Source organism: Peromyscus californicus, unplaced genomic scaffold, assembly GCF_007827085.1.
Source record: "Peromyscus californicus insignis strain IS unplaced genomic scaffold, ASM782708v3 Scaffold_12__1_contigs__length_115047231, whole genome shotgun sequence".
Taxonomy (NCBI): Eukaryota; Metazoa; Chordata; class Mammalia; order Rodentia; family Cricetidae; genus Peromyscus; species Peromyscus californicus.
Genome location: NW_026294413.1, coordinates 99,590,922 through 99,615,100, shown reverse-complemented (window position 1 = coordinate 99,615,100; position 24,179 = coordinate 99,590,922). Strand labels below are relative to the sequence as shown.

The 24,179-nt window shown below is 38.1% G+C and overlaps 1 protein-coding gene across 1 annotated transcript in view; it reads left to right on the top strand.

The window, feature by feature from the left end:
- Positions 1–22,233, top strand: part of LOC128106995 (chromodomain Y-like protein) — a 41,196-nt gene extending 18,963 nt beyond the window's left edge. Inside the window, 4 exon segments of the mRNA XM_052732357.1 lie at positions 20,619–20,644; positions 20,647–21,195; positions 21,198–21,656; positions 21,659–22,233. Coding sequence (XP_052588317.1) covers positions 20,619–20,644; positions 20,647–21,195; positions 21,198–21,656; positions 21,659–22,233 — 1,609 coding nt within the window.
- Positions 22,234–24,179: the final 1,946 nt, after the last annotated feature.

Below are 24,179 nucleotides of genomic sequence, written 5' to 3'. Positions count from 1 at the left end.
GCCACTCCCTATGAGATTATGGGGACCAATTACATTTAAACTATCAGATATATAATATATTATGTAGTTATATAATATATAATAAATTATATATATATATATATATCATTAAAACTGGAATCACAGCTATTAGACTAGTACATGTTGTAAATATACATATATACAATTTCAGCAATTTATTTCAGCAAAACAATTATTCACCATTATTGTAATAGTATTATTAACTTGATGAGATCTAGAGTCATTTGGGAGATAAGTGTCCAGACACAGTTGGAAGGGGTTATTCAGCCTCTGGCAATGCGTGTGAGGGATTACGTTGATTAGGCCAAGTTAGGACCACACTACGGGCCAGGGTCCTTGATTATATAAAAAGGAGAGGGGTGGACGGATGACTCAGTAGTTAAGGGCACTTCTTGTTCTTGCAGAGGACCCAGGTTAGATTCCCAGCACACACATGGTGGTTGACAGCCATCTATAATTGCACTTTCAGATAATTTAATACTCTCTACTGACCTCTGTGGGCACCAGGCATCCATATGGTACAGAGACGTACATTCAGACAAAACGCCCACACATACAAAATAAAAATAAATAATTTAAATAAAAATGAAAAAGGAGAAAGCTATCTGAGCACAAGCTCTTTGTAGCCTGCTTTCTGATTGTGTGTGCAACATAAGCAGTTCTAAGGCTCTGCTGCTTTGCTATCCCTGGCATGATGGACTGTACCCTTGGACTATGAGTGAAAATAAGCTCTTTCTCCCTTGAGTTGCTTATGCTAGGCTATTTTGTCACAAAAATAAAAAGAGGAACTGAGACAATTAGCAATATGATTTATTAATAATATAAATTTGAGAATGGTTAACATTTATGGCTGTTAATGTTAACTACTGTATAAGTAGACTAGCAGATGCAAAAGTATTAATTCTACGATTAATTTAATAGACCTAGGAAAAGTATTTGACAAAAACTAATCATCTTTTACTGTAAACGTTCAAACAACCTGGAATAAGAGACAATTTCTCAGATTGATAAAGAATGTCCATCGAGATCCTCAAAGTGGGGAGAGGTGGTGAGGACAACCCCTCGGATACAGGCCTTTTTTCTCTCATCTGGGCATGGCTTACTCTCTGCTCAGACACAGAGGCCAGATCCCCTGTTCTGCCCACAGCTTCCCACAACTCTGCCTGTAGCACCCTAAACCTCTTCCCACCTCATCTTTCTAACTCTCCTCCACCTACCTTAAGGTCCTACCAATCACCCTATGCACTTTGGAAAAACTGGGTGGCCTGACACACACTTCTATATTCCCAGGATTCCACGCCTGGAGAATGAGAGCGTATAGGTTCTAAACACAAGCGTCTTCACAAGCTTATTCCACAAGCCTGGTTTTTAACGTTAAAAAAAAAAAAAAAAAAAAAAAAAAAAAAAGACTTGGAGCTGGAGAGATGGCTCAGTGATTAAGAGATATTGCTCTTGCAGAGGACCCAAGTTTGTTTCTCAGAGTCCATATGGGGTGACTCACAACCACCTTTAACCCAACTACAGGGAGCTCTGCTTCTTCTAGCCTCTCATGTACACATATCCATGCACAAACATTCATACGTGGGCATATAACTAAAAATAATACAAATAAATCTTGAAAAGAATGCCTATTAAAGATTCTCAGGTAGCATTATATTTAACAGTGAGGGATTAAATGTCTCCCTTTCAGAGTCAAGACTAAGGAGAGCTACAGTTCTGTTCAACATTGTACTGAAAGTACTAGTCAGGTCAACTAGGGAACAAAAGCAGAACCACATCCGGACTGCAGAAGTTCAAAACTTCTGTCTATATGTGCGCCATGTGGAATTTTTGCTTGTAGAAAAAAAAATCACAATAAAGTGCGTTAAGCAAGAATGAAGAAGAGGAGATTAATTTGCAAAAATCAGTTATATACTAGCATTGAGCCACACGGCAAAGGAATTATAAAATGATTTTATTTTTTAAAATGTCAAAAAAAGTGCAATGCAAAGAACTTTAACTAACAAAGTATAAACTTTTACATCAAAGACTATTAAACTTGTAGAGAAAAATTAAAATAAATCAATAAGAAAGGACAAAAGGAAGGAAGGAAGGAAGGAAGGAAGGAAGGAAGGAAGGAAGGAAGGAAGGAAGGAAGGAAGGAAGGAAGGAAGAAAAGCATCCCATATCCATGATCCAACAATCCTATTATATTTCTGACACCCTATTAGTCAAACTTTTCCAGAGAACAGAAGCAATGGGATGTATATAAGGCAATGTTCTCAGGAATTGGCTCAGACAGTTTTAGAGAAAAGAGAAGTCCTAAATTCCTTCTAGCAAGCCAGAGAAACAGGAAAGCACAAGGCATGGCCCCATTCTAAACCTCAGAGCCTGGGAACTAGCAGAGCTCACAAAGTGATCGAGCTCCACATACGAAGCTGGGAAGCCAGGGAATGAACGAAGAGCTCAGAATGAGTCTGAAATCAGGAGAAAACCAATTTTCTACTTCAAAGAAGTTCTATTCAGACTTTCAAGTGAATGAGAACAAATCAATTAAGTAAAACAATCAATTTTCCTAAGTCTACAAATCCCCACATTAATCTTATCTGAAAACACCCTCACTTATAACCCCAGGACAATATTTGACCAAATAGCTGGACACTACATGACCAATCAAGTTGACACGTACATTTAACCATTATAAGTTCAGCTCTTACAAATTGATTTCTGCTCTCAATTCCTATAAAAATCTATGCCTCTTTCTTTTGCAGAAATTCACTAGCTGATCTAACTGGTTATATGGAAATACAAGAGAGGCAGAATTAACAAAATAATCATGAGAATAAAGTGGACAAAGTTTGAAAAGTTAAATTGCCTAATTTCAACCTTAATTTAATGAGACAGCAGTTAAGATGGTTCAAACTAGCATGAGAGGAGTGGACCTATGGACCAATAGGATGGAACTGAGAAGTAGAAATAACTTAATGCAGATAATTGATTTCCAATTGATACTTGTACTTATCTTTGTATAAAGTGTGTGTGTGTGTGTGTGTGTGTGTGTGTGTGTGTGTGTATACCAAACACTATTTGAATGTGCATATGTATATATTCCTTAAAACCATCAAAATCATTCATAGGCATAGATCTGGGAAAGAATACCATACCAATAAGATGACTGCACAAATACTCACCTATGCTACTACATAGCTGGGTAGCCCCAGACCTCAGCAGGCTGAGACAGGAGGATACTGAAGTCAAGGTCAGCCTGGGCTACATAAGGAGAACTTGTCCTTAAAAAATGGAAATTAAGCAGGGCAATGGTGGCGCACGCCTTTAATTCCAGCACTCAGGAAGCAGAGCCAGGTGTATCTCTGTGAGTTCGAGGTCAGCCTGGTCTACAGAGCAAGATCCAGAACAGGCACCAAAACTACACAAAGAAACTCTGTCTTGAAAAAAACAAAACAAAAAAATGGAAATTAAAATGTAATGCTACAAAATTTTCCGTCAATAATGTAAGGAAATTATCCATATGACAAGAGAAAATATTCAAAATTGTATTTTCATAAGGGGCTTGAATGCAGGATATATAATAAAGCCCTACAACTCAACAATAAAAAGAAGGTAAGCCAACTTCATATTTACAAAAGAAATACATACATAAATTTCTAAAGGAAATTCACAAAGAGCCACTACTACCAAGACATAGTAACACCATACAGCTCACTGGGGAAATAGAGGGTAACAACACTGAGATCTTTCTTCAAATCTATTAGGATGAGGATAGCCATCATCAGATGATTATTAACAGATAATTTCTGGAATACCTGTTCATTCCTGATGAGAATTGAACAACGAATAGCCATTTTTGAAAGCAGTTTTTAAGCTATGAACAGTTAAATGAACATGTGACCAAAAAATTTACACCCAGAAAAGAAATGAAAACATAACTTGGTAGCATATGTTCATAGCATTATTGTTTATTAATATTGAAATTTTTGAAGCACCTCAAATGTCAATTAACTAATGAATAATGAACAAAATGTAGTGTATTTCTACAATGGAATATTTGTTGACAATAATGAAGTAAGAACTCCCAATTTAAACATACACACACACACACACACACACACACACACACACACACACACACAGAGAGAGAGAGAGAGAGAGGTAGATAGTGCTCTGTAAATATACTAAACAAAATGTGATTATAATAAACAATGATATACTTTTTATAAACTGCTCAGAATAGGCAAATCTTTACAAATAAAAAGTGGGAGTGTGAAGAATGACATAACTTCTAATAAGTACCTAGGGATGTGTGTGTGCATAATGAATGTCTTCTAAATTTATATTATTATAACCTACATACAACCTCTGAATATCAAAAGCTACTAAATTATATCATCTAAGTGAATGTATTTTAATGTATGTGAATCATATCTCAATGAAGTATTGCTTTATTTTTGGCTACAAAAAGCATTTAAAGTTATAGCCTGATATTAAGTGCCTTAGAACTTTAAGATATGTAGGCACACGTGACATACCTAGACATGGGGAGAAAAAGTTAATTCTTTCTACCTATCCATGAATCGAATGAGTCCTATTCTTCTGTGATGTCAAGTCATAGGGAGAAAAATTAGTTAATAAGGTCACTACTGAATTGCATCCTCCTTCTACTTCTGCTCCCATCTGTGATGACTGACTATAATCCTTCAGCCTTTAGGACAATAAGAAGACAGCATTAGGTAACCATTCTTTATCTGGTCTTCTGGTAAAATTGTCAATTCTGGAAGGATGGGAGCTCCTACCAGCAGGGACTTGTCCTTATTGATAACTAGTTGCTCAGGATATTTCAAACTAAAATCAGAGAATGGATGAGGTCAGTAACATTCATCAATGCATTAGTTATCCAAGATCATTCAATTTGATATCATGTAAGAAATGAAACCGTGTTCTGTCTACTTCTTCAGATTTTTTTTTCCAGTGGCCCAGTTAAGACCCCAAATCAATGTCCTTTATGTGTAATCACTTATGAGAGTCCAGGACGAGAAGCTTCAATACTGGGAACTTGGCAGACTATCCATTCTCAGGCTCCATGGAGATATCATGAATGTAAGAGCAGGACTCTGCAATCTCTATTTGAGTAAATAGGTGTTTCTACTAGAATGGGACATGTGACAGCCGTACTTTTAACTGGCAATATTTAGAACCTTTCTTTTTGAGGACAGTGTTGAGGAAACAATGTTTAAAAATATTTGTGTAGGCTCAATAATGACCCAATAGTATCTGAAGTTTTTTTGGTTTTTTTTTGTTTGTTTGTTTGTTTTTTGTTTTTTGTTTTTGTTTTTGTTTGAGACAGGGGCTTCACTGCTTTGTGTAGCCTGATTGGCCTGGGACTTGCTCTGTAGACCAGGCTGGCTTCGAACTCATAGAGATCTGCCTGCTTCTGCCTCCTGAGATTAAAGGTGTGTGCCCCCACTGCCCAGTTATGTCTGAATGTTTTCATTAAATGGAAGTATAAAATGTAAAAAAAGCTCAGCTGGTCTCCCAGTCTGTATCAAGAACAGAGACAATATAGGTGGCTGAGATTCATCAAGATAGAAAGAAGACTTCTCTCCAACTTGTGCTCAAAAGTGACAGACTTATTACAGTATTTTAGGATATTTTAAGACTGAGCCGAGGAATGAAGCACTATACAGTGATGCCAAAATCTTCCAGCCTCCACTACAAAAGAAATTGGTTTTTAGGTTTCCAAGGAAACAGAAATATCAGGTTTGAATCCTAACTTGAACTGGAACCAGCTCTAAATCTCCAGGATCTACACACAGAGGCCAGACTAGAAATAGTCCAGGGAAAACAGTGAAGCCCATGTGGCCACCACAGGAGAACACAAAGTTACAGGAGCAATGTTTGCAAGCTCAGAGTGTCTCCTAATCCTGTTGTGTAATGTTAAAGAGTGGGTTACTTCCCATCCTTACCATCACACACACACAGGAGCTGGAGGCAGAGACGCAGCTTTCTAGTACTTAATAAAATATACTCATGCCTCAAAATAACAATAGAAAACATCTTCCACGGAAATCTCCACAGCATCTCCAAGGCAGAAGTGCAGTTTTTAATTAATTCTTGGCTGATCTTAAGGCAGTGTATGAGTGCATAAATAAAGGGCTACATGTGTCAATGTATACATTACTGTATCTCTAGAGCTACATGGGGAAACAGATAAAAGGCAGGATATAGATCACATCCATTATAGATTTTCCATATAAAAATGAAACCCAAACTGAAGATAAAAAAGAAATGCCCTGGAGTCTTGTTCGTGAAAAGTGATAAACCAAGCCAAGTAATGTATCTCAATAAAAAAGGCAAATAGTCTTTCTTAGCTAGCAGTGCTGGGTAGGGCATACAGAGAACCCCTTAGGTAACAGCACTTATATTCATCCACTCCACCCTCTGACTTTTCTACTAAGGAAGAAGAATCAAGAGCACTCAGGAGGGTGGGACATTCGATCTCCCCCGCCCCCTTTTTTTAAGTCATCAGTTCAGTGTTGCCTTGGTAATGTTGCTATTGTCTTCTAAGGTCCCTCTGTTAGCTATGAATGCATAGAAATCGGTAAAAGTATTTTAATAGGCTTATGAGGAGCTCTCGCCTGGTAAAAAACATATTAAGTACACAGTACCTTGTTGCTTCTCCCAAGCTGCTTCCAACATCCTCCCCTGCCATTTTGCATTGTCATGGCACTGCCAACATCTAAGAAAGGTATAGGCATTAAAGACTTGGTCCCTAGGTGGCGCTATTATAAGGCGCTGCCTGCCTTCAGATGGCAGGGTCTAGTGGGAAGTCCTTGGGCAAAGGAGGGTACCCTTACATGACATTTGAGGTTCTTGTCCTCTTTTCTTTCTCTGTCTCTACTTGATATCAAAATGTGAGCATTTTGCTCCTATGTGTAGCACAGTGGTGATGTGCCATCCAAACTTGAGACAAAACAAATGGAGTTGCCCATTCTTGATTGAATGTCCAACACTGTGAAGTAATAAACAGCCACCCTTTACAAAGTTAATTACCTCAAATAACTGACTACAATAGGCACAAATGACTTATGAACCAATACTGATGCATTATTATTTATTAAGGTGTAGATGCCCAACAGCCTTGAGAGGTGTAACACAAATCTTAAAAGGCCTTATAATAAAAAACCCAGAGCCAGATATTGGGGTGAAAGCTGAAAGATCAGAGAAGCAGAACAGCCAGCCACTAACTTACCTCTACGAAATCCTCAGCCTCAAGAGACAGGCTGTTTCCTCACACCTTATATACCTTTCTGTGTCCTGACACATTACTCCCTAGGATTAAAGGTGTGTCACCACTGCCTGGTTCTTTTTCTCTCATATAGCCACGGGCTTGAACTCACAGTGTACCACCACTGCCTGACCTCTATATCTAATTTAGTGACTGGCTCTGTTCTCTGATCCCAGGTAAGCTTTATTGGGGTACACAATACATCACCCCAGAAAGGTGGAAAGACATTTTAACATTCTTCCTGTTATGTCTAACATTCCTCTTAAAACATGTTTCTGAGTCTTTTCATCACAACCATCCTTAGAAATTGTAGTTCAGTTTTACATCAAATTTCCAAAGTCTTTCTGTCTAAGTGCTAGTATCTGAATGCATGCTATCACTGGATAATTTGCACATAGTAACAAAATTTGTGGAGACTGCTTGCTCGAAATCAATGCACTATTTGTAGATCATGTTTAATATTTCCATTGTCTACTAGAAAGACTGCCATATGCAGACGTATTCTTGAAGTCAATGCAAAAAGAAATTGAAAACAAAAGCTTTTGTTAAAATTAAGAAAAAAAAAAGATTTAGAGCATCTCTCATTGAATTATTACAAAGTTGCAAAATAGCGTGGTAAATTCCTCCCACAATAGATCAATCACAATAAATAAAAAAAAAAAAAACCTAAAATCCAGAAAGTTATGAGAATAACGAAAAATCACAATTATTGTATCAATCCTGCCAGATTGGTACTAGCAAAAACCTTATTTGGTGATTTGATTAAAAATTCTAGATAATCTTCCAATTAAAACTGAATGTGTAAGGGAAAGTTCACACAGGAAAAGAAAGGTGCATGTCAACCAGAAGTAATGTATATATGAATATTGAGGGGAAAATGACAAAATGTGAAGAAAATTCCATGATTTGATGTCAAAAGGACACCTTGGATAAAGAGTAAAACTGGTGAGAAGCAGTTCCACTTCATAGGAAGTCCAAGATTTTCTGAATTAAAGCAAAAGAACTGAAATACTTCCAAACTATTCTATAATGAAAGTTTCACAATTTAGAAATAATGTATCAGGCAGGAGGATTGACATGAGTTTAAGACCCACCTGGGTTCACAATGAGCACCCTCAAACCACCAGCAAGACACCGCAAGACCTTGTGTCACTATATCTATCTTCTTATCTATATAAAATAGCCATTGGTATGCAATACATAACATACAAATTACGTATTTTATATAGATGAGGCCTGTCACAGTCCAACCTTTTTTGAGGTACTAATTATAAAATGTACTAAATCCTTCAGAAAAATAAGAAAAGCTTTTATACCTATGACAAAACTATTCAAAACATAATAGAAGACAAAGAAAAAGTAACAACATATTAGAAAATTAACTAAGCTGAAAGATATTTATTTGAAATGTGAGCAATGATATCTACATATCCAGCTATACAGTTATATATGTACATACACCTCTGTGTATCAGGAAATAAATTACATACACACACACACTCTTCAGAAAATAAAATGCCACCATATTATAGATTCCAAAGTGTGGATAACAGTGAAAGGATTCTGTGAAACAATTTATAGCAATAAACATAAAAATTTAAATCAAACGTACTACGTTTTGAACAAAAGCACAGTTAATGGAAGATGAAACAGTTTCTTACAATTCTAAATCTATAAAATAAATGAAATCTGTAACTTAAAATTTTGCACATACACACACATGTAAGCCACATTCAAGATCTATTGGCCTTTTGTGTATCTCAAACTTTTCAAAAGCATGTATGACCAACGATATATAATGATGTCCCAGACAATCAAAAACAATCATAGATGTTATGATGTATCTCAGTGACAGAGCATTTATCTAACATCTGGGAAGCCCTGGGTTTAATTTCCATTGCTGAGAATTTAAAAAGGAATGCTTGTCAACTGGTTGGTTTAGTCTTCATGTGAAAGAACAAACAGATGCAGAGCATTTTAACCACACAAAATCAGGGAATAATTGATCTCATGTTCATGCACATGAAAATTCCAAATAAAACCCAATGAACTAAAATCAGCCACATGTAAGATGATAACATATTTAAGGAGTGTAAAGTGGGATTAGCATTTAAATTCGATCATTGTAACTATTGTTATAAACAAGAATATATAACATTGTACTTCAGCCTCAAGCTATGATGGAGATGCCTTCTGAAAGATGCCTAGTGAAGGACATCATAGAGTTTACAACCACAGCCTCAGATACCTATATCACAAGTTGCAGGAGGATTCAGCTATATTATGATCTTTGTATTTTGATCATATTCATCTTCCTTCTGAACTCCTTCCAGATGCTCCTCATTATAATCATATGGAAAAGCTATTATAGATATTGATCCTCTGCTCACAAAACACAGTAATGCAGTATATGACATAAAATACTATTAATAAATAACATGTAATATGGGAAAGTAAGATGGTTCCTTGCAGTAAATTAATTGCTGTTCAAGCCAGAGGACTTGAGTTTGAGTCCCCAAGTTGACAGTGAAGAGAGAACAGATTCCCAGAAGGTGTCCACTGACTCTTACATGAGTGCTGTTTCAGACATTTGTGCATACTCTCACATAGTATACACATATATTCACAATAATAATGAAAGTATTTAAAAAGTTAAAAACAAATAGGGCTAGACTTTGTACCCCATGCCTTTAATTTCAGAACTTATAAGGCAGAAGCAGGTGGATTTCCATGAGTTCCAAGCCAACCAGAGCTATATAGTGAGACCCTGTCTCAAATAAATTAATAAAATATGATATACTTACATGACATATAATGTGTACATATAGCATAATATTTATGGATATCCCTATCCTTGTGACAATACCACATTATCTTAACATAACAGTATGTAAATAGTAGTAGTAGGGAGTTTAAATCATCTACCATAGTTATTATGAAGATTATTTTGATGTTCGAAGTCATTTTTTTGTATGACTTCAATTATCAAAGACACTCAATAACTTTAGCTGGATTGACTAAAATAATTTTAAAAATTAGAACATTGAACACTTTTAGTTTTGCAATCCACTAATATAGTATTTCTCCTCTTTTACTTAACATTTCATGAATTTCATATATATGTAGTTGTTTCAAGTGTAGAACTTTTGCTTCTGTGACTCTAGAATTTTGTTCATTTCAACACAGAAGCTTGCTACCTTGTCCTAGATATATTTGAGTGCTTTTGGCACTCGTTGATATACTATCAATACACTGTGGGTACAATCAATCATTCCTGATATATGCAGCAACATGAATCAGTTCAAAAGCCTCATACTGAATTCAGAAATCTGCATACAAAAAATAAATAATGCAGTAATAGATAACACTAACATAGAGATTAAAACAAGCAAAATAAATACTGCAAAAGAAGATAGAACTCAGAATAACTGCAGCTGGACTGAAGGGAAATCACTGGAAAGCAGCCAGAGAAAACATTCTTGGACAGTAGAAATTCTATGTGTCTCTACCTAGATGATAATTATATGACAAATATGAATGAAAAAGCAAAGGCTTCAAATGTACACATTTACATCTGTGCTCTGAGTCAGAAATGTCCTACATGGCCTCATGTATTTGAGCAGTTGCTCCCCACTTGGTGCTATGGAGTACCCAGGGTCCAGGGGCTTAGCTACGTCGGGTGTGGGATATCTGAGGGGAAAAAAATCTAAGTACACTATGGTCGTATGTCTGTTAACTTTATTCCTCTAAGACAAAATTCTATCAATTCAGCTATAGGTCCACCAGGAATTCAGGGCAGGAATAACTCTGGATATACCAACCTCTGTATCTGTCTACTTTATTTCTCTGGAATGAAATCCTGTCTTCATAACTACAGTTCTGCCAAGTTCCCTAGCTCATAGTCCTGTTAACGACTAAACTCCTATGCTTCCAGCCTCATCTTCGTCTTCTGTATCCTCTTTCTCCATCTCTGCTACTCTCTACTCCTGGCACTCAGAACACTCTACTGGAGCTCTGCTTACCCGCTATGGAACCTCTTCTCTCTTGCCATGCTGTTCTGTCCCTGTCCACAGAAAATGCTCTCCCTGGGCACGTGGTTCTCTGCCTCTTCAGGAATGTTGTTTTACTTCCCACCTAAATATGTAAAAACCTCTTTTGTTCTCAGTCAATTGCTCTGGTGAACCACTAGGCCCCCTCAAGGCTAAGGGATGGTCTGAGCTTCATTAGCACAAGAAACAAAGCTAGGCGTCTGCCATCAGCTTGTCTCCTAAACTCAGCAGGGGAGTTAGTAATTTAGTAGATTCAGCAGGTCTGGAGAGCTGAACTATTTACCAATTGGTCTGGGCACGCAAGGATTTCTTAGCAGAAGACAGCTGAAATATTAAAGGCTGGATAATACCAAATATTCATAATAAACGGCTTTGCCTTTTGACAGACCATTGGCTAGTCAAAGTTTAGCTTTAATACACAACTGAATCTCTATGATATATTCTTGCAGCCCGCAAGAGGTACTACTGTTTAAGAGGTTATGAAATAATTAGGAGGTAAAGCATTACTACAGAAGTAAGTCCCTGGAATAGGTTTTGAGGGCCTATATCCCCCCTTACTTCCTGATCTCTCTTTATGCTTCCTGTGAGAATATGAAAATCTCCTCAGCAAGTTTCTTGCTTCAGTCACCATGGCTGCCTGCTGCCTTGCCTTTTCTGCCATGATGGGTTCTATCCCTCAGGACATTACACTAAAACAAACAATTTCTTCCCTAAATTGCTTTTGTTAGGGTATTTTTTTTAAAACCACAGAAACAGATAAGTACCTTATACAAATACATTATTAAAATATTATCCCAGTATAGGCACAGTATTTGGAGTTGACATGGTGACAATATTCACTATAATGGGGGTGTCCTGTAAGACAAAAGTCTTTGCAATAGCTAGATTCTACTTTCATTATTGGACTCTGTAGGTAGCTAAGGGAACCACATGGATAAAGTTAATAATAAGTAAGCTTTATCCCTAAATTGCAGTATATAATTTTAATAAATGGGGTCTGGTCCCAGAGTCTTCTACTTAAATGGTCTTCTTAGTTAGTGCCTAGTACTAACCTTTGTCCATTTGTCTACATTTCTAAGTCTAACCCAAATACTGATTTCTATGCAATGCAAGAAAACCCAATACAAACTTTCTAGTACTTTGAAGAAATAGTTTTAAAGCTCCTGCTCTGCAATCCTCTTCATGAGCTGTGAATATGGCCAGTAAGTGCCCATAAAAATTACCTCCAAGCCCATCTTACCCAACTTTCCAGTTCAGAGACATCATTTGCAGAGATAAAAATCAATCTGCTAGTTCCATCATAGACTGTGGACTGATACAAAGCCCATGATTGTTTTAAACAAATAGTTGTAAACTACCTTGGTGAGAGTGAAGAGAGGTTGGATGGAATTGAATGGGCCCATGGATTGCTTCTACTGGGGTTTAGAAACAATGAACTTGTAGCTTTGTTTAACTAGTAAAACTCTCAATTACCCTGTATAATGGGAAGTTAGTTTTACCAAAATGTCGTAGTGTGAGACCCAGGTCAGCAATAAGAAATGGATACTCTCATTATCCCATCTTTCAGTGGGGTGAGTTCCACTGAGAAAGCCTCTAATGCTCATGTATAAACATAAATATCCACAAATGTTTCTATGCATTGTTATTACTAGGGTAATATTTTAATTATGCCCAGTCAGTCACATATATTATTAAGAGCAACTTTGGATACTGTAAACAGAATGCTTTGAGTTCATATTTGTGCACAAAAAGTGACACTGTAATTAAAATATTTACAGTAAAATGTATTTGCTTACATCAACCAGCAGATATGCATGGGAAATTGTAAGTAGTATTAATAATTTCAGCATAGAAAATGCGTGATTCCTTATGTGCATCTGTGACAGTTCAGATCTATCTAAATACAGTGCAATCTATCAAGAATCAGTTGTATCCTAACTCATCACCTCATTTTAGTTGACACTTTTAGTTTTTCTGCCTGAGAGGTTTCAGAGGACTCACATATGCTAATCATGGTGACCATGAGTGTCTTATAGTTTTAAGTTCTTTAGTTTCTAAAGGCTAGTGCCATCCATCTTAATCCTTTCACAGACTGAATAGTGAATTAGATCCAACACTAAACATAATCAAAAGACACTTGCCTCATTGGTACTTTTCTCTCTCTCCAGCCACCAGTTTTCACTCTTTAATGTCTATTTTTCTTCCTTTTTTTTTGTTTTCATCATCTGTTTTTTTTTTCATTTTTATTTATTTATTTATTTTTCTATTATCAGCTTGATACAGTATAAATTCTTGTCCTAATAGTGAAATGTTTCATTGAGGTTTGCCCAGTAATTGAGTAAGACCAAAACTTATTATAAGCCACAGTCATCCTTGGGTCCCTCTGCTATATAGCCTCCCTGGTTCTGTGGGTTGCAGTCTGATTGTTCTTTGCTTTATATCTAGTATCCACTTATGAGTGAGTACATACCATGTTTGTCCTTCTGGGTTTGGATTACCTCACTCAGGATGATATTTTCTAGTTCCATCCATTTGAATGCAAATTTCATGCTGTTATTGTTTTTCTCTGCTGAGTAGTACTCCATTGTGTATATGTACCACATTTTCTTAATCTATTCTTCAGTTGACGGGCATCTAGGTTGTTTCCAGGTTCTGGCTATTACGAATAGTGCTGCTATGAACATAGCTGAGCATGTATCTTTGTGGTATGATTGAGCATTCCTTGGGTATATGCCCAAGAGTGGTATGACTGGATCTTGAGGTAGATCAATTCCCAATTTTCTGAGAAACTGCCATACCGATTTCCACAGTGGTTGTACAAGTTTACTTTCCCACCAACAGTGGAGGAGCATTCCCTTTGCCCTACATCCTCTCCAACATAGACTGTCATTAGTGTTTTTGATCATAGCCATTCTGACAGGTGTAAGGTGGTATCTCAGAGTCGTTTTGATTTGCATTTCTCTGATGATTAAGGATGTTGAACATTTCTTTAAATGTCTTTCAGTCATTTGTGATTCTTCTTTTGAGAATTCTCTGTTTAGCTCTTTAGCGCATTTTTTAATTGGATTGTTCAGTATTTTGGTGTCTAGTTTCCTGAGTTCTTTATATGCTTTGGAGATCAGTCCTCTGTGTAGTTTTGGTGCCTGTCCTGGATCTCACTCTGTAGACCAGGCTGGCCTGGAAGACAGAGAGATCCACCTGGCTCTGCCTCCCAAGTGCTGGGATTAAAGGCCACCACTGCCCAGTGTGTCTATTTTTATGATTTTCCACTTCTACTATTATAACCTGAATCAAGAGCAGCATTTGAGCAACATTATACTAAGCTCACTATGGATTTTAAGTGTGGTTATGGAAACACCCCTGAAGATCCTCCTTGCATCTTTCCTATCCCTCCATAGTGCTCTTGGCTCTGAAATTGCATCAAGACAGTGTCAATGAACCACATATCTCAACTGATAATCTCTCTAATTTTGTATGTCTGCTTGAGTTTCCTCAAAGAAGCCCAGACAGGTGGTAAAACATGAGTTCTGCTTATGTCTCTGGGAGAGTTCCTAGAATAGGGTGGTATCCAAATCACTGTGGTGTATAAAGAATATCCACCCTCATGAGTGTGACAGGTATGAGCCTATCCACTGAGGACTGAAACAAGGGAGAAAGCACCATATCTGTCTCTCTGTTAGCTGAAAAGTCCTTCTTCTCTTGTGCTAGGCACCAGAGTATCTATGTTTCAGACTCTAGGACTTACACAAGCACATCCCCTCCTGCTTCAGCTTTTTAAACTGTTGGATTCAAACTGAATTACCCTACCACCTTCTGTGATTCTTCAGCTTATAGATGCATACTGAGGAACTGCTCAGCCTCCTAATCTCAAGAGCCAATCCCCATACTTCTTGCCCTCTTTATACCTATATCTATACCAGTATTTCTATACCTGGTGGTTCTATTTCTTTGAGTAATCTTAAGTGTATACACACTGTCCCACTTAAAATCCTTAAATGCATTTAAGCTACAGTCAATTCCCATCCTGGTAAAATTGATCATGTATTCTGTATACCTTTTAAAGCCAGTCTCCTGCCTGTCACCTGTATCCCACTTCTGTTTAAACTATGTAAGACTTGCTACTTCTCTTCTTATCATGTACTCCTTTGACTCCATTTTTCTCCGCTGTTGATTACCTCCTTTCCGTCTTGGTAATTTTTATTTATCAAATATGATTCTGGAAACCTGATTTCTATCTAGCTCATTTTTTTTCTGTAACCCAGCAGGCAGGTAATTATTCTGTTCTGGTCTCCATGTGGCCCCATGTCCAGAATTAACTGTAGTGCCTTAAGACTATGCTTTACTCTCCTTCAGTTTTATTAACTCCGTGGCTATAGAAGTTATGTTTTAAATAACTCTGTATACCTAGATTCTAATAAAGTAATTAACATATTATCAATGCCAAAAGACATAGATTAAACAGATGGAGTAGAAATACTTTCAGCATAAAAATGATCACATAGGCAGTGCATATGTTACCGTCTTTATATACTAGAAAAAATAATTTTGTTCACTAGAATATCTACTTTGAGACCTTCAAATTGGATGACGGGAATGTCATAGGCAGTACGGCTGTGAGGGTCCATTTTCATTGTCAACTTCTCTAGACTTGGAATCATCTAGGAGATACACTTCTGGATGAGTCTTTGAGCTTCTCCAGAGAGACTTAACTAGGGTGGGAAGACCCACTCCTATGGACTAGAGTTGAAGACTGAATAAAAAGGGAAAAGGAAACTGAGGACCAGTATTCGTTTCTCTCTGCTTCCTGGCTTCAGAAGTAAAAACCAGCTGCTTCACACATCTGTGCCTCAGCTTAGAGCCATTCACACTCCATTCTTCCCCTACATGATATGACAAAGTGTGCACCATTAAACTTTGAGCCAAAATAAACTTTTCTTCCTTAAATTGCTTTTGCCAAGTATTTTGTCACAGCAAGAAGAAAATCACTGATACAAGTCCCAAACTATGCTCAGAGAGCTGACACTTTTATTCATTAAGAGGGCAACTTTAGAAATGGGGCCTTAAATACTATAGAAACCAACTAGTCTTCTTGTTGTTGATGCTAGAGAGAAATGCTGACCTCCCTGTCCTGCAGTAGTTTGTTTTGTTCAGGGATTTGCAATACTTCCTTTATTTGTTTCTTTAGTCTCCTGTGAAAGAATGCCAGACAGAAACGCATGTATTAATTAAGAAAATATTTACTCTTTCTTCACTGCTAATCCTGGGTCAACTATTTAAATATTTGCATACTCATTGATTACAATGATGTACATAAAGGATCAAGTACTGTTCAAATAAAGCTTTATCTTTGGATCATGCAGGAGATTGATGCAGAAGCTTCTTGTGTTGGATCATTTTTACATTGGAATGGAAACTAGGGTATTTTTCCATATTGACCACTTTTCACTTGACTAGAAGTAACTCCTGTAGATGTAAAGTAATAACTAGACACACTTGGAAATTAAAAAATAAAAAGATCCAGGATGAATAAAAATGATTCACAGCAACAATAGTCTTCAAAGAATCTTCAAATTACATAACAATGGGAGAAAAATGATAAACAAGAAATAAGCCTATCACCTATAATGTGGGAAGAATGATATGGAAAATAAGAGATCATATTTTGAGTTAAACATGTTTTTCAAACACCCTCCACATTCCCTTACCCACACACCACTTCTCTTCTGAGAAATTAAAAAAGGTAAATGAGGCCAAAAGAAAAATGCTTCAGGCCTAGAAAATCAATTCAAGGCATGCAACCCTCAATTGGCATGCCTCCAGGTTTTGTCCCTGGCTGCTTTCTCTTCTCAAACTATGCTTTATCCTTGGCCAAGAAACTCAACCTCATAGATATGTCAATATTATGCCTACTAATCTCTCTCAGTCCTAATCTCTTTCCTGTGTTTTAGCATTCAATACCAACCCTCTGTATGTGCTTTAGCATGTACGACTATCAGTGCTGAGTGCAATCTATTTCAAATAAAGCAACCAGCCTTTATGAAAATCAGTAAAAGTTGGACTCATACCATCCAGGTAGTTTTTAATAACTTCAAAATTGGTTTAATTTTAAATTCAAGATATATCAGTGTAAAAATGAACCAAACTTTAGCAAAACCCCTCTAGACATTTTATCAACCAGACCTAACCTTGGCCTGTGAGACTAGCTCATTTCCAATACAAGCGACTTTATCTGACCCCATCACTGGGGAACAGAGAGACAACAGCATGATTTCCCACACATGATGTCTCAGTGATTGCCCAGCCCCTAAAACTACCACCTACCTCAAACTCCAAAGATACACTCTGACCTTAAACCACCTTGCCAAATTTTGTGTTTTCCATTTCCACAAATTGACTGAAACTCCCATTCCTCCTCCTTCTTATGTCTTTATTCTCCACTTGGACCTCCTGGTCCTGTCAGCTTTTTTTTTTTTTTTTTCCTTTTGGGACCATTAAAGGTACCCACTCCAAATTCTTGGATTCCCACAAATTTTATTTAATAAATGAAATGAAATAATTTTTATTTGGTTTTGTATATTTTATTTTTTATTGAAATTAGATTTTTTTCATACAATACATTCTGCTTATGGTTTTTCCTTTCTCCAGCTCCTCGAAGGTTCTCCCCACTGTCCCACCCACCCAAATCCACATGCTTTCTTTCTCTCTGTCATTAGAAAACAGTCATCTAAAAATAACAATAACAATAAAATTACAAGATAAGATAAAATAAGTAGAAAACAGAATAGGACAAAACAAACAAACAAAAAATGAGCCAATGAAAAATCACAAGAAACACATACAGATACTGACACACACACACACACACACACACACACACACACACACACACACACACGCATTCATATTCAGACAAACCAAAAAAAACAACATCAGAAACCATAATGGATGACCTAATGATATATAAAGTTAAAAAATGCCCTGACAAGCATTATGAGACCAAAAAACTTACAAAAATAACACTGAATTAATTTTTATGTTGACTATCTACTGCTGGCCATGGAGCCTGCCCTTTAGTGTAATTTACCTAACCAATGAAAGTCCATTGGAGAAAATTAATTTTTCTGTTGTGGGAAGTTACAAATTGGGGATAGTTTCTGGGTAACAGATGAGGTTTTTTTACTTATATCTCCTCTCAGCTATAAGAATGATCTTTAGGCAATGTCCTAAAATTTTTCTCCTCTGAAACCTCTTGAGCCAGGCCCCTACAGTTCCAATCACCTTTAGTACCACTGTCTTCCATGATCCTACTAGTATGGCCTATTAAGCCCCAATTAAAGTGTCTAACTGCTTTTCTAATCCAAACTACCAAAGGCCACATTCCTCCAAGCAAAATCATGGTCAGACCTATCATAATACCCTACTTCTGGTATCAATTTCTGTCTTAGTTAGGGTTTTATTGCAGTGAAGAGATACTATGACCACAGCAACTCCTATAAAGCAAAACATTTAATTTTGGCTGGCCTACATTTTCAGAGGTTTAGTCCATTGTCATCATGGTGGGACCCATGGCATGCAGGCAGACATGTTGCTGGAGAAGTACTGAGAATTCTATATCTGGATCCACAGAAAGCAGGAAGTGACTGCCACACTGGGTGTGGCTTGAGTATCTGAGACTTCAAAGCCTGCCCCCAGTGACTACTTCCTCTAACAAGGCTACACCTACTTCAATAAGGCCATACCTCTCCCTACTGGCCTATATGAACCATTTTCTTTCACACCACCACAATGAGTTTTCTTACTTTAAGAATATGTTTTGTTATGTTTAATCTTCTGAGAAAGACCTATAAAGTTCAAGGCAGCCTCAAATTCATGATCTTCTACCTCAGTCTTCTGAGTTCTGGGATTACAGTTCTATACTACAATTTCAGACTCAAATGTATATTTTATTAATGTATATTAATTATATAAATCAGTAACTACAATATAAAATGTCACTTCTTGGCCGGGCGGTGGTGGCGCACGCCTTTAATCCCAGCACTCGGGAGGCAGAGCCAGGCGGATCTCTGTGAGTTCGAGGCCAGCCTGGGCTACCAAGCGAGTCCCAGGAAAGGCGCAAAGCTACACAGAGAAACCCTGTCTCGAAAAACCAAAAAAAAAAAAGTCACTTCTTTTGCCTCACACCCAATCTATTTCCTAAATTAAAGACTTAGATCATTTATTTGCATACTTTCATTTAAAAATAAATGAAAAGCTATGATTGTGCCTCAAGGTATAATATTGACCTAATTTTAAGTTATATCTTACTATTCTAACTTGATTGCTGTTTTATACAGTGTCCAGTTTTGCAGTTCATTTTTTTGACGTAATATAATACAAGAAAAATGCAATTTCCCAGTAAAGTTCTTCTCACATTAAACCCTTTTTATCTCATCTTAAATGCATTTATTCTCTTTTTTTAATGTCATTGAGAATGTAACTTTTAATCTATAGTTTTTTTAGAAAGTATCTATAAATTAAGAATTTTTCACTCTTCTTCATAGAATAGAATTTATATATCTCAATTTAACAGGTGGAGTGATCCAAGATTTTGTAGGTTATGTTCTAAAGGTATGATAGTAAGTTCTAGAAATAGAGAGAATGTCAATCTTATCTGTTATTCTCCCACAAGCATCTTCCTACTCATCCTGTTATCCCAGACCCCAACTCATCAGAAATTCCTAGGGAACCCACCATCCAAGCCTGAGGACAAGCAAGTAGGACAGTGAAGCACATAGTGAGCTTCAGATCTTCACTCTTCATTCCTCCAAACTTAACTCCCCACCCCCAGTCTCATGCCCAACTCCGTATCCTACTACCTGTAAGTAGTCTCTCCTCAGTCTCTGCTCCCATACTCAGATGACTAAGAAGATCATGCACCCTCCAGCCCATCCCTATCCCTATGAAATCCCAATACGTGGATGCACATTTTATTCACACCTCTAATAACCAGACCTGGTAGTGACTCAGAAGCATTTCCCACCAGGCTACATGAAAGCTACCATAGCTTTCTAAGAACCAGAAAGAAACCAAGGAATAAAACATGCATCCAATGAGGGAGAAGGAAGGGAGAAAGAGGAGATCTTGAATTTTGTTTTCAGTCATTGCTCTCCAGAGGTGGAAAATAGCTATGGCGCCTGATCCAAGAGCAATACTTGAGTATTGGCTTGTGTGTTTCTGGAGAAGGAGTAAAATGGACTGTGTGGATCTCCTTCCTCCGCTGCTTCAAGCCAGGTGGAAAGGATTGTTGACAAAAGGAAAACAAGAAAGGAAAGACAGAGTATCTGGTGCCTTGGAAAGGCTATGAGAGCGAGGATGATACGTGGGAGCTGGAGCAGCACCTGGTGAACTGTGAGGACTACATCCATGACTTCAACCGGCGCCACAGCGAGAGGCAGAAGGAGGGTAGCCTGGCCCGTGCCAACAGAGCCTTCCCCAGCAACGTCTGGAAGCAGATCTCCAGGTCCACTCACAGCAACCTCCCCAAGACCACCCCCAAAGCACTTGTGGTAGGCAGAGATCATGAGTCCAAAAACAGCCAGCTGTTGGCTACCAGCCAGAAGTTCAGGAAAAACACAGCCCCGTCTCTTGCAAACCGCAAGAACATGGACCTCGCCAAGTCAGGGATCAAGATTCTCATGCCTAAGAGCCCTGTAAAGGGCAAGACCTCGGTGGACGGCTTTCAGGGGGAGAGCCCTGAGAAGCTGGACCCTGTGGAGCAGGGTCCCGAGGACACCACAGCACCAGAGGAGACTGCAGAGAAGCCCATTGGAGCTTTGCTGGGCCCTGGTGCCGAACGAGCCAGGATGGGGAGCAGGCCCGAATACATCCACAAGTGCCTCAGGTTTCTGGCCCTGTGACTGCTGCCATGGCCACGGACTTAGCTGTTAATGGAAAAGGTACATCTCAGTTCATGGATGCGCTAACTGCCAATGGAACAGCCACCATACAGACGTCTGTTACAGGAGTGACAGCCGGGAAAAGGAAATTTATTGACGACAGAAGAGACCAGCCTTTTGACAAGCGGTTGCGTTTCAGTGTGAGGCAGACAGAGAGTGCCTACAGATACAGAGATATTGTCGTCAGGAAGCAAGATGGCTTCACCCACATCTTGTTATCCACAAAATCATCAGAGAATAACTCATTAAACCCAGAGGTGATGAAAGAAGTCCAGAGTGCCCTGAGCACGGCTGCAGCCGACAACAGCAAGCTGGTGCTGTTCACCGCTGTGGGCAGTGTCTTCTGCTGTGGTCTGGACTTTATTTATTTCTCACGGACGACAGAAAGAGAGAAAGCACTAAGATGGCAGATGCTATCAGGAACTTCGTGAATACTTTCATTCAGTTTAAGAAGCCTATTATTGTAGCAGTTAATGGCCCAGCCATTGGACTAGGAGCATCCATATTGCCTCTTTGTGATGTGGTTTGGGCTAACGAAAAGGCTTGGTTTCAAATACCCTATACCACCTTCGGACAGAGTCCAGATGGCTGCTCTACTGTTACGTTTCCCAAGAGTATGGGAGGAGCGTCTGCAGATGAAATGCTGCTCAGTGGGAATAAGCTGCCGGCTCAGGAGGCATGTGGCAAGGGCCTGGTCTCCCAGGTGTTTTGGCGAGGGACCTTCACCCAGGAAGTCATGGTTCGCATCAGGGAGCTGGCCTCGTGTAACCCAGTTGTCCTGGAGGAATCCAAAGCCTTGGTCCGCTGTAACATGAAGGTGGAGCTGGAGCAGGCCAACGAGAGGGAATGTGAAGTGCTGAGGAAGATCTGGGGCTGTGCCCAGGGCATGGACTCCATGTTGAAGTATTTGCAGAGAAAAATTGATGAGTTTAGATTGGCCGACTGAGCAGGACATCAGTGGCTCCCCGTTGCCACAGTCATCCTCACCAGGAGCTCACGCTTGGAAGCAGGACTGGAAACATCCAAGCTATTTATTACCGAGGAGTTTTTAAGTACTGTAACTTTAAAATAACTACAAAGCTTCTTTGTCCAAATGTCATTATTTTATACCCATGTATACACAGTATAAAAATGTAATTGAGCACCAGGCTACTCTTAGAAGCTCTGATTTCCTTGGAAGCTAGTTGTGGGGTTTTTGTTGTGTTTTTTAAAGGAATTATGTTTTCATTTTTGGTGACAGAAGAGTTTGCAATAATGTTTGTTTTCCTCATTTAGTTTTGGTTTTTATTTTAAACCTAGATCACAGACCCTAAAGAGTGCAAGCCAGCCTCATCCCCCTCCCTCTACCTAAACAGATACAGAAATATCTGAAACGTGTCCCTGCACCTAGGAGGACAGGGGCAGGGGCAGTACAAGTACCTCAGTGCTGAAAAAAGTCTAATCAAAATTAAAACCAGTTTTGTAGGAAAAGCATCATTGATGGAAAATCCTACATGAACTATGGGTTCATGCTGAGATGACCACCAATTCTCCCTTTCTTAATGTGTTCCATTCTTACCCAGCTAACATGAAGCAATCAGTGTCTGTGGAGGAAATCGAATGGTTTAGTGTCCGTGAAGCCCTCCATAGCTTGAGTGCTACTTGCTAAGTTATGAATTAGCACTAGTGGGTTTAAATAGTTTTCCTGATTCTTTAAAAAAATAACTATGTAAGTGCTTCTTGTGGCTGGGTGAGAAATACTACTTTGCATAGTTTTGTTTGTCTATCTGCAGATATGATTGATGTATTACACCAAAAAGAGTATTTTTATGGTTATAAAGTGTAATTTTTAGGTTCACTTAGAATATATTTTATTTAATTTAAAATTCTCTTGGCACACTATTAAACACAGAAACTCCTTTCAAACCAGAAAAGAACTACCTTATATTGGACATTTATTGTTTGCGGTCTCTGCTTTGAAGTCTGCCGTATACTGTGCACAGTATTGTGTTCACGAGTACCCCGTGGAGTGGGGACTGATTCCTGACTACAGGCGCCTATGACTACTTAGGCTTCTGAGCTTGCAATCATATTGAATGTATGAAGATTGAAAGAAAATCGAAACCTTATTTTTGTACAGTTTTGAGTTTATACTCAGAACTGACACCTCCCAGCCGTGAGGAGCGCTGTGCAGTGTGTAAATCTGCCTTTACGGTGGATGGGTTGGTACAGTATTTTTGCATCTGTGGGACCTACTCTTTTGTTCAGTAGTTTGAACTATATATAAACTGTACAATCTGTAAAGTTTTTATAGAATAAATATTCAGCTGTGAAAACTGGTTAAATAAAACTAATATTTCTTAACAAAAAAAAAAAAAACATGCATCCAACAAAGACAAGACCAGATATAAACACCTATATTTATAATCATTCCACATCCAGATACCCAAATGCAGGCATAAAAACAAAATCAATAACAGCCAGAACAATGTCTCCACTAGAGCCCATCAACCCTTCTACAGTAGACCCTGAAATCTGCAACTAGTTGAAGCACAAGACAAATACCTTTATGATTATAATAGAGGTCCTTAAAGACAAAATGAATAAATCTCTTAAAGATATCCATGAAAGCTTAAAAAATAGTGGAGGGAAATAATAAAATAGTTCAGACCTGAAAGTAGAAATAAAGTCAATAAAGAATACCCAAACTAAGGGAAATCTGGCCACAAAAATTTTGAAGCTTGAACAGGAAACTCAGAGGCAAGCCTCACCAACATAATACAAGATATGGAAGAGAGAACCCCAGACATTGAAGGCAAGATAGTAGACACTGATACTTTGATCAAAGAAAATGTGAACTCTAAAACAAAAACAAATACAAAAATCTCAAAACAAACAAACAAAAAAATCTCC